The sequence below is a fragment of the Diachasma alloeum genome, unplaced genomic scaffold, assembly GCF_001412515.2.
Source record: "Diachasma alloeum isolate Michigan unplaced genomic scaffold, Dall2.0 Dall_scaffold_78908, whole genome shotgun sequence".
NCBI classification, from domain to species: Eukaryota; Metazoa; Arthropoda; class Insecta; order Hymenoptera; family Braconidae; genus Diachasma; species Diachasma alloeum.
In genome coordinates, this window is record NW_021683643.1 from 1,840,645 (window position 1) to 1,850,953 (window position 10,309).

General features: G+C 41.3%; 1 protein-coding gene across 1 annotated transcript; it reads right to left on the reverse strand.

The window, feature by feature from the left end:
- Positions 1-147: 147 nt before the first annotated feature.
- On the reverse strand, positions 148-9,068 carry LOC107047864 (regulator of nonsense transcripts 1 homolog). The gene is made up of 5 exons (XM_015270740.1): positions 8,562-9,068; positions 6,858-7,135; positions 6,616-6,771; positions 4,846-5,530; positions 148-3,261 (listed from the first exon to the last, which is right to left on the reverse strand). The coding sequence occupies exons 1-5, from the start codon at positions 8,748-8,750 to the stop codon at positions 1,216-1,218; spliced, it is 3,354 nt and encodes a 1,117-aa protein (XP_015126226.1). The 5' UTR covers positions 8,751-9,068; the 3' UTR covers positions 148-1,215.
- Positions 9,069-10,309: the final 1,241 nt, after the last annotated feature.

The window sequence follows — 10,309 nt, forward strand, 5'->3', positions numbered from 1 at the left end:
ACATAAAATCGCACTTTTTATTAAAAAATCATTGATCAGTTGTAAAAACTGTCGCGAAAAATTCAGGCAGTAAAACAATCTAAATAAATTCATTGTAACTTTCATTTTGTTGTTGAATAAATGCATTTTCGTAAAAAAAAACACAACTCTCATTTTCCACATCGAATTTATTAATACCATCAAATTGTACAGTGACTTTGTTTCTTTTCTGTTAATAATAAATTTGCAATTAACAGTGTGCTGTTCTGTTCTGTCAATCATTACAAGAATTCAAACAGAAAAATCAAAATAATCATTCAGCAAAAAAAATCAGGGAAAAATAAATTTTGCATTGCATTACTCTACCTTACAACTCTACTCTTTGCATGTTATAACTCGTGAACTGAAGACACAAGTCTCCAAAACCATTGAATTTCGTTCGGAAGTCATCAGTATCCTCAGGTTCAGAGAGAGTCCCCCAATAACACCCCCTAAAGTTTCAATAAAGAATTTAGGCAACACAACTTCCCGATAAAACCATTAAAACCACCCCCTCCTCCCCTGAGACATCTCTCCCAAAAGTCCTGAAAGGAAAAAGTCCTCACGAGTCCCCCTCCCCCTACCATAATTAACGAAATAACGGAAATAAAAATCAAATGAAGTAACATTTCTCCAGTCGAAGTGAACGATTACCACGGATAACAACCCCAAGAGGTAGTGGACGCCATCGCCGCAATCGAGTTGTTTCAATAATGAAATAATCAAAGAAAAATCGTAATTGTTATCAAAAGGGTGCCTGGCAGTGTCCACCGACCCACCAAGATCCTCACCCTCAAGACCTCTCCAATCGTTCCCCTCCAACGATTCCCCTCATCATTTGCATTCCAATGCATGAAGTCAAACCTCCCAAGATGAACCTTCCGATCCTCAGCTGTTCCTCAAGATCGTCATCACACCCTCCCACCGTAATGGCTTTCAACGGTATCGACTCCACCATTCCAGACCTCAGCCATCCCCACCTACGTAGAACGTATCATGTCATCTCATCATTCCCTGGAGCCACCGTTCGTCGCATCATCGATCTCTCCCCGTTGTTATAATAATACTCTCGATGTTTGTAATGTCTGTAATATTTTTTTTTTAATTGTCTCAAAGAAGAAGTTTGTCGTACGAGCCTTCTCAGTCGCTCCCGCGACACTGCATGGCGAATGCGTTGACCAGCCGCACCTGAGCGGCTCAGTACGGCTGGGAGAACTGCCCGCCTGGCTGTGACTGTCCCTGATAGAAGCCACTTCTGTCCCCTTGATAAGTAGAGTCCTGGGAGAGGAGTCCATCCATCTGCGACTGAAAGTCCCCAACAGCAAACGAATCCTGCGACAATTCAGCCTGACTGAGACCAGGTTGAGACAGGCTAAATCCAGGTTGAGACATGCCCTGAGTGGTCCCCTGAGTCAGTGGCAACCCTGGCTGACTGTAGGGCTGTGTATTCTGATCATTCTGACTCAATTTACCCATTCTCGGACCCTTGCCCTTCATTCCCCCAGGATTACGTCGATTTCTCTGGTTCTGACGTGCCTGCAGGGCCTGCTGATGCTGATTGTAAAACCTGGGTGGCACATGTGCCATATTCATAAACATCCCCACAGGCACTGGCACATTATTCATGGCAGCCTGGGCTCGTTCAGGGCTGATGTAGCTGATGGTGTCGTGAGTTCTACTGAACATATCCAGGGGAACATTCCTCTGGTAGTAGGGATTGTGGGCCTGATTGCCATTCATCTGGCCGCCAGACCTGTCGTAAACTGATCCTGGTATCAGTGCCTCTCTGGCGTCGTACATAGAGGTGGACATGAAGTGAGAGCCTGGATTTGCTGAGTTTATGAGCTTCTTGGGTTTGGCAAACTGAATCATGGATTCTTTCAGGTTATTCAGGGGTCCCTCGACGAGAACCTTCTGCTCCTTGTAGAAACTCAGAAGATGATTCCACAGTGGCTGCTTAGAGAGGACCTTGGGATTCCCCACGATGATGATACCGTACTTGGCTCGAGTCAGAGCTACATTCAATCTCCTGGGGTCGTTCAAGAATCCAATCCCCTGGTGCTCGTTGGATCTGACACACGACATGATGATTATGTCCTTCTCACGTCCCTGGAAGGCGTCGACACTAGCGACTTCTATTTCCTGATAGAGTTTCGAGTGCAGGGAGCCTTGGTACTGCATGTACTGCACGAGATAGGCTCGTTGGCCCTCGTAAGGAGTGATGACACCGATCTGCTCTGGCTTAACTCCACACCGGAGGAATCTCGTGGTGATCTTCTCGACATTCGATGCCTCAGTTCTGTTCAGGTAGGATGTACCACTTCCAGCTATTTCCTCCTGTCCCTGAGTCACGTAGAAGAACATGGGCTTGTCTGGGACTGGCCAGGGGAAGTCAATCTTGACGAGTTTTCTCTCGTCAGCGCAGACACCGTTCTGCAGTGACCCTTCGTAGAAGAAATTCGAGGGGAATCTGGATAAATCTGGGTGCATTCTGTACTGGACTTCGAGTCTGAAGGGTCTTATACCCAGGACAACGAGACGTTCGAAGAGGGATTGGGATAGGCCAGCCCTGGCTGCTTTTTTACACATGACCACAGGCCCCAGCTGACAATGATCTCCAACTAGAATCAACTGTTTAGCCCCCAGGACCACTGGCACCATGCACTCGGGCTCGGTTGCCTGCATACTCTCGTCAATCAGGATCGAGTGGAACTTGAGACGATGGAGTCGTGGGTCACCAGCTCCCACACACGTGCAGCAGATCACGTCAGCAGCCTCCAACAGCTCCTTCTCAGCTGCTTTCTTCAGTAATCTGTAACGTTTCTCATCTGCTGAGGAGAGCTCTCCAGTCTCGTCCTTCAGCTGCTGGAGCTTCTGGAGTTCAGTGTTGGTCTCCATGTTCTTGATCTGGTTGTGGAGGGCTAGGAAGCTCACTGGGGAGTCGATGGCCTCTCGGGACTTGGCGCAGAGGCGTACCACTTTGAGGTTTGACTTGTGGATTTTCTCAGTGAGCTGATCCACTGCTGTGTTCGATGGGGCACACACCAGGACTGGACCTCCGTTCTGCTTCACCAGTTGGTAGACAATCGTTGCACTCGTGACGGTTTTACCTGTGCCTGGGGGACCCTGGATCAGGGACAAGGGGCGTTGCACTGCGTGCTTCACAGCGTACACTTGGGAACGATTGAGGTCCGGGAGGTTCGGGGCACTGAAGTGCTTCGGGAGGTGACAACGGAAGAGAACCTGCAGGAGTTTAAAAGGCTGTTAAATTTCTAGCAATTTGTATTATAGGGGTCTACACTGAGAAAAAAATATATTTTTGCCAAATATCTATTTACTTGAGAGAAGTATTTACTTTTTTAAAGTTGAATTTCTCTATCCGAGTCATTCCCAGATAAGCCTGATTAGGTTTCAATTATGACAATCATTGTGATCTAGAGGAAGACTATGCTGTACATGACCTTCGATGAACTCCTTCAATAATTATTAATTTTTCCTAAATTTCGTATTTTCTAGAGGAAAGAATTTTGAATAATTTTTTAATGTTGATAATTATTGAGGGAGTTCGCTCAAGATCATAGCTAACATGATTATCTTCTAGAGCAATATAATTGTCACAATTGAAGCCTAATGAGAATTGACCGAGAATGACTCGGCAGGAGAAATATGAAATTGACAAAATAAATACTTTTCTCAAGTAAATGGATATTTGGCTAAAATAATTTTTTTTCTCAGTGTAGACTGAGAGAAGGAAGTGTGGAACTGCTTTTTTCTACAACTTGGGGTAGGGTACACAGGTCAATTTCTGGAGGGGCGTTATTTTCTGGACGATCTCAACTTGCACTGAATATTCCATAAATCCATAAATAAAATGAACATTGTACTGATTATTTCACATTTCAATAGTATTAGTCGTATAATCATGTGATCAATTATTTTTTCTATCGATCGACATTTAATAGATTAAAAAAATATGGCCCAGTCGTCCAGAAATTAGGGGTTTCTTCTGCATTCAACTATTTCGTAACTTAATTATTCTTTGTTTTCTTATTTTTACTTCAATCAAAGTCTAAAGTCAGTGGTGTTGTGGTCGCGAGAATGACAAGTATGTCTTTGTCGTTAGTTGTAGTATTTTCCAATTTTAACTTGTAAAAAAGTAAATTACTCATTTTTTGAACTATTTCGGAGGGAATTAGGACGCGATGGAGATCTTTTAGGGGTTTTTTAATGCATCTAGACACGGTGGTCGTGGCTGGTTCACCCATAAAGTTTTCGTTTTTATAGGTTCTACTTATTAGATACACTGATCCCCGGTAACAACAGGAGCAGGGTTTTTCCGAGTAATTAGGTATTATTATAGTATATTAGTTATTATTATTATTTGCATTATTAATTGAGGTTTTTGTTGCAACATTGTTTTAAACTGGATACATTGTGATTTGTATTTGCATTTTGTGTTTTAGATGGTTTATTTCTATATATTATAAAAATCTAAATCGACTTTTGGTGATGAAAATTTGGTACTCGAAATTAAGACTCCAAAAGTAAGCGTCAGAAAAAGGATTATGGGGGGTGATATGTAGGTCATATGGGGGTGGGGAGTGGAGCGCGAAGGGGGCGTAGTTGTTTAATAAATTAGCCCCTGATGATGGTTACGGACATGCAGTCGAAACGTAGGATGTGTTTATTGTAAAATATAACTCTGTTTTTTTTCTCTCCGTCAAAACTGCTACATCCCCGCAGAGGCCAGAATCCATATTATCATCGATATCATCGGTCAAGAAAAATAACTTAACATTAAAGGCTAAAAGAAATTGCATTACAGACCTCTTCTACTTCGTGCCCCAGCAGACGGTGGTAGATGTACGCCGAGACTGACGAATCATCCACAGCAAATTTTCGGAGTGCCAGTTGCATTCTGTCGAAGCTCGTGCTCTTCCAGATGAAGTCCACCACGAAATTGCAGGTGCACTCTGTCGGAGCTCCTGAATTATTCTTCAATTCAATGCCAACTTCCTCACCGTAGTTGTCTGGAATCTTTATCACGTGGCCTATACCAGACCAGGGCTTGTGAAGTTCACCCAGATAGCGCAGTCGAAGCTCGTCACCGTGCATCAGCTTCATGTCTCCATCGGTCTTCGCCAGCATGAAGTAGGCGATTGTCTTCTTGTTGAGACCGACGTCCCAACGAACCTCGATGTTCTCCTGGGTCTGGGACTCCTTGAGACGCTTGTCGTAGTCCGCCTCGAGCTTCACTAAGGGGCCAAAGATGTTCTGGTACTGGTAGCCGTCTTCGTAGCGCAGCAACACTTGTTGGGGCTCTTCGTCTACCCCTGGCTTTTCGAGGTCTTGGAAGGTCGCGTCGACGTTGTCACGCCAGAGCTCCTCGAGCTTGTTTATCTGCTGGGCTGATATCTGACGGGCTCGGAGTTGTTCTTGCTCGGAGGGGATTTTCACCAGCCAGGCGAGGAAACTTCGGTCCTCGATGAGGGGCTTCCATTGCTCCTGATCCCTGTGGAAATTTGGGGAAATTTACACTTTATTGGGAGGGCTTGGCAGAAAGAGACGTGGGCAAGATGGAGACGTGACAATGGTGGAAGAGAGAGAGGAAAAGTCTTTATGGACACCAAATGAAGAGTGTACAATGGGGATCAGTAGAATCATTGAAACAGGCTGTAAGGTAAGAGATGGGAATGAGAAGGCTAAAGGTGTCAGGTAGAGAATGGTGGAAGATTTGGCGAGGGAATGCAAACTCAAGAATGTAATTCAGTAGTGAAGCGGTAAACCGGGTTATGTCGATTTTGACTTTTGATCAGTTTTTGATGAATATCTCAGAACTTAAGAGAGATAGCAAAATTTTTCTCATAACCTTTTTTGTAGAACCAATTAAGGGCTATAAAAAGGTCATGACAAAAATTTTTCTATCTCTTTTAGATTCCGAGATATTCGTCAAAAACTGGCCAATAGTCAAAATCGACTTAACCCGGTTTACCGCTTCGCTACTGAATTGATACTAAATATTATTATAATTAATGCTAAAGAAAACTCAATAAGCTAATTAAACTAAATTACTAAATAAAAATTATAAATAAATGGGGAGAATTGTTTGAACGTTTGGATACATGTAATCGATTTCCTGTAAAAACAATTAGTATTTAGTATGATTTTTTCTGAAAAAGGGTTGTGATCGTGAAAAATAAATGTTTTTCTGTTTTTTTAAATATTTTCCAATGGTTCAAAATGGAAAATCAAATTTAAACCTTCGAAATTGAAATGGTAAAAGAATTGCACAATAAACTTTGAAAAAAAAGTGACATGAAGAAATCTTTCTTGTTGTACAAGAAATTTCCTAGACTTTTTGATGTTTTGACACGATTATCGTTGAGATATTTCTGCAATTGCATCCAGTTGACTGGAATTATCTGTTGATCATGTAAATATCATGAGTGGATTTACAGGAAAATGTCAATAAGCCTTTGTGTTGAAGGAAATCCTCTACAAAAATGAACTAATAAAATTCCTTTGAAGGAATTCATTCTAATTCAATCATTATTTCCTCTCATTATGCGAATTAGTTAATTATTTCATTCAAATTACCAATTCATGTCCTTCAAGGAACTTTGAGCAGCGCAGGGCTGTCTACATAGCAGAACAACGACCGAATCAGCCTTGGCAGGGATAAATCCAAGGACGAAGACGTTCCTGACAGCGCAGGAGTAGCACTCCAGTACTGTTTCACCCAAAGGTCCATCTCTGTGCATAAATATTGAAAGATTAATGATTGAGGTCTCCTGGGAATGCTTGGGGAAGGGCTGGGCAGTGGCTGAGCGTTCACTGACCTGTGCAGAGTGACTTCCTTGTGCTTGGCTCTCACCAAATGGTTGATGATGTGCGAGCCTGAGGTGTTTCCCCTACCGTTGCAAAACCATTTTCTGCAGACGTTGCACATAACGACACACGATGCCTCGTGAATGCCGCAGTACTTGCATGCATGCTCTGGCAAATCACGATTGTAGAAGGCTTCCTCCTCCTCCTCTTCAAACTGCAGCTCAGCTAGATTTTGAGCTGCGCCGGATATCTTGAGATCGAGGGCTGAACTTCCGTTCGTTCCATTGATCTGAAATAAATTCGGTGTTCATTGTATTCCCGATGATTTATTAATTTTTATTAATGCAATAATCGCATTGTACATCTCTCTGAAGACAACAGATTTTCAAAAATTCATCACGATATTTTTTTGTGGAGAATTCAATCCATTACAAAAAAAATATCACTTGATATCTCTTTTCTCAACCTATTAGTTCCAGAGATATCCGCTAGATAATTTTTTACAAACTTGTAGTGAATTTAATTGTCTTGGTAACGAGTGATTTGAGATCTTTTTTTGAAAAAATTAATTTTAAAATACAAGAAATGCCTTTGGTACTTAACTCTGAATCCACATTGAGAGAAAAATTCAATTCTGCCAATCAAATTTCTTTCAGACAAACAAATGTCTGAAATATTCACAAAAAATCTCACTCTAAATTCTTGACAGGATTAAATTTTTTCTCAGCGCACTAGCTCCAAAAATATTCCCAGAGTAAACTCGACTTAATATATACCCCCTCGTCACGTCTTTCAAAAAGATCACATTGAGATTTAATATTAATATTTTAATATTTCTATGAGGAACTCCAAAAAATTCTTATTGAAATCTTGTTGAAATCATTTCCTACACCCTAAAAAAATGATTTCCATCGTCCTTTCAAACCCCCCAAACATCAGAATCCTAAAATCAATAATAATCCCTTCATTACTTCTCAAATCTTCCAATGACACTGCAGAAAATCCAAAACTCCTATCAACCTCAGTCCGAGGACTTCAAAGTCACCCCAACATGACCACCAGATTTCTAAATCTCCCCACCACTGAACTCTCCCCTACATGGAACACTCCAAAACTTCAAGATCACTCAGAAGACAAATCCTTTCAAAGACTTGAAAACTCTGGTATCAATACACGTATAAAAAACCTGTCACGTTTTGACTTGACAGTTTTCTTTCATTTTATAAACTTTAAAAAACACCTACTCTATTTATTCCTAAACCCACTAGCTCCAGAAATATTTCTATGAGGAACTCCAAAAAATTCTTGTTGAAATCTTGTTGAGATCTTGTCGAAATCATTTCCTACACCCTAAAAAAATCAATAATACTCCCTTCATTACTTCTCAAATTCCCCATAAAAAACTCCCCATGACACTGCAGAAAATCCAAAATTCCCATCAACCTCAGTCCGAGGACTTCAAGGTCACCCCAACCTGGCCACCAGAATTCCAAGTCTCCCCACGACTGAACCCCCCACATACTCCCCACCATTCTCCTAACCCTCAGAACCCCCATAAAACCCCCTGAAGACCCTCGTGACCCTTCAGCACCACGAATAATAAAAAATTCTCTCAAAGACTTTGAGGTTAGGTGTAAACCGCGTGGTGCTCCGGAGCCCGTCGAGCCCCCGATACACCAAAACCCTGACCCCCCAAAAGTGACCCCACAACCCACCTGCACCGGTTGACTCTGCTGACTCTGTCCATGATCGTGCTGTGACGCCTGTGTCTGACTTGGCGATGGCAACGTAAAATCAGTGAAGTCGAATTCACTTCCCTGGGTGTCAGCACCAATGAGATCAGCCTCCTCGGTGTCCAAGAACGTGAGGGTCTGGCTGCTGGGTCCATACGCGTCGACACTCATTATGCCAGCCTCTCCCCCAATAACAACCCCAAAGTTCTCGTAAACCTTCAGACAAAAATCCCGAAAATCCCCTCCTCCACGAACGAAATAACCCACAAATGTCCTTCCCTTTATTTACCTCGTTTTGCCCCAATTGTTAATTATTCTCTTCGTTGAGAAACTTATTTATGATCTCATAACACTTCTCACCCGATGATAACCACCGATAATTGTGCCAACGACACACGATGATAAAGAAGAATTCAAGAAAAAAAAACAGGCCACCAAAAAACCTACGCCATACTTATGCCTTCGACTCTCTTCAACCAATAAACGAGACACGAGTGTAGTGTGCGGGTTTTTTTTTCCTTTCATTTCATACGTCGCTAGTCGGCTGTTACGTCATCAGCTGATTTCCGAGAGAGGAGGGTTGAGCGGGTGTTTCGTTTGAAGTTTGAATGGTAATTTATTGGATTTTGAGGGTAATTTGAAATTTTATTAATTCTTTGATGAACGAGATAATTTTTTGATAATATCAGCAACTAGCGGAACTTAAATGGGTTATCAGGGAAGGGAGGATATTTTGGAGGGAAAACGTCCTCATGAGAAACTTATCAAATGGTGTTGACAATTTTCGGCTGAAATTTTTGGTACAATTTTTGGAAATTTTTGTCAAGTGTCAGTTCCACTGAATTTTCAAGGAAGTTCGTTAGCGAAAATTCACAATTTGTTGGAAAATCAATGGAAATTGTCAATTTCAGCTCAACTATTGGAATAATAATTGCATTAAAATTTTCATGTTTATTAATTTTATTTTAATTTAAGAGCAAATCATTCTTGAATCCGCTAGTCGGCTAGTCGACTGTTACGTCATCAGCTGATTTCCGAGAGGGGAGGGTTGAGCGGGTGTTTCGTTTGAAGTTTGAATGGTAATTTATTGGATTTTGAGGGAAATTTGGAATTTTATCAATTCTTTGATGAACGAGATCATTTTTTGATAATATCAGCAACTAGCGGAACGTAAATGGGCTATCAGGGGAGGGAGGATATTTTGGAGGGAAAGCGCCCTCATGAGGAACTTATCAAATCAGGTTGAAAATTTTCGGCTGAAATTCTTGGTACAATTTTTGGAAATTTTTGTCAAGTGTCAGTTCCATCGAAATTTCAGCTCAACTATTCGAGTAACAGCTGCATTTAAATTTTCATATCTGTGAATTTTATTTTAATTTAAGATCAAATCAGTAGCGAAGTGGTAAAACCGGTAAAAATATTCAGTTTTTGGTGAATATTTTCTAATCTAAGAGAGATACCGAAATTTTTGTAATTTAAATAAATTTCAAGTACACGCCTACGCAGACCCAAAATTTGGTTGCATTTTGTTGAGTGCCCGTGCGCCTTAGAGCCTAGGTGGCGCGTTTTCTTAGATCCGATCAATTAGCCCCTCATGTATAGATATTCCAAATTTTTATTTTTTTCCTCATTGAAGTAGTTTTGAAGAAAATTGCGAGCTAATAAAAAACATTTGCTAGTTAGTACTTTTTTCAAAATAAATTTTTGAAAAATCACCCCTGAAAAAAAGG

Excerpts from the sequence above, each read along its gene's own strand:
- LOC107047864 (XM_015270740.1), bottom strand. The coding sequence starts at position 8,750 with ATGAGTGTCGACGCGTATGGACCCAGCAGCCAGACCCTCACGTTCTTG. Across the intron at positions 6,772-6,857 it reads AAGGAAGTCACTCTGCACAG|AGATGGACCTTTGGGTGAAA; the intron begins GTCAGTGAACGC and ends ATTTATGCACAG. Across the intron at positions 3,262-4,845 it reads TGGGGCACGAAGTAGAAGAG|GTTCTCTTCCGTTGTCACCT; the intron begins GTCTGTAATGCA and ends AAACTCCTGCAG.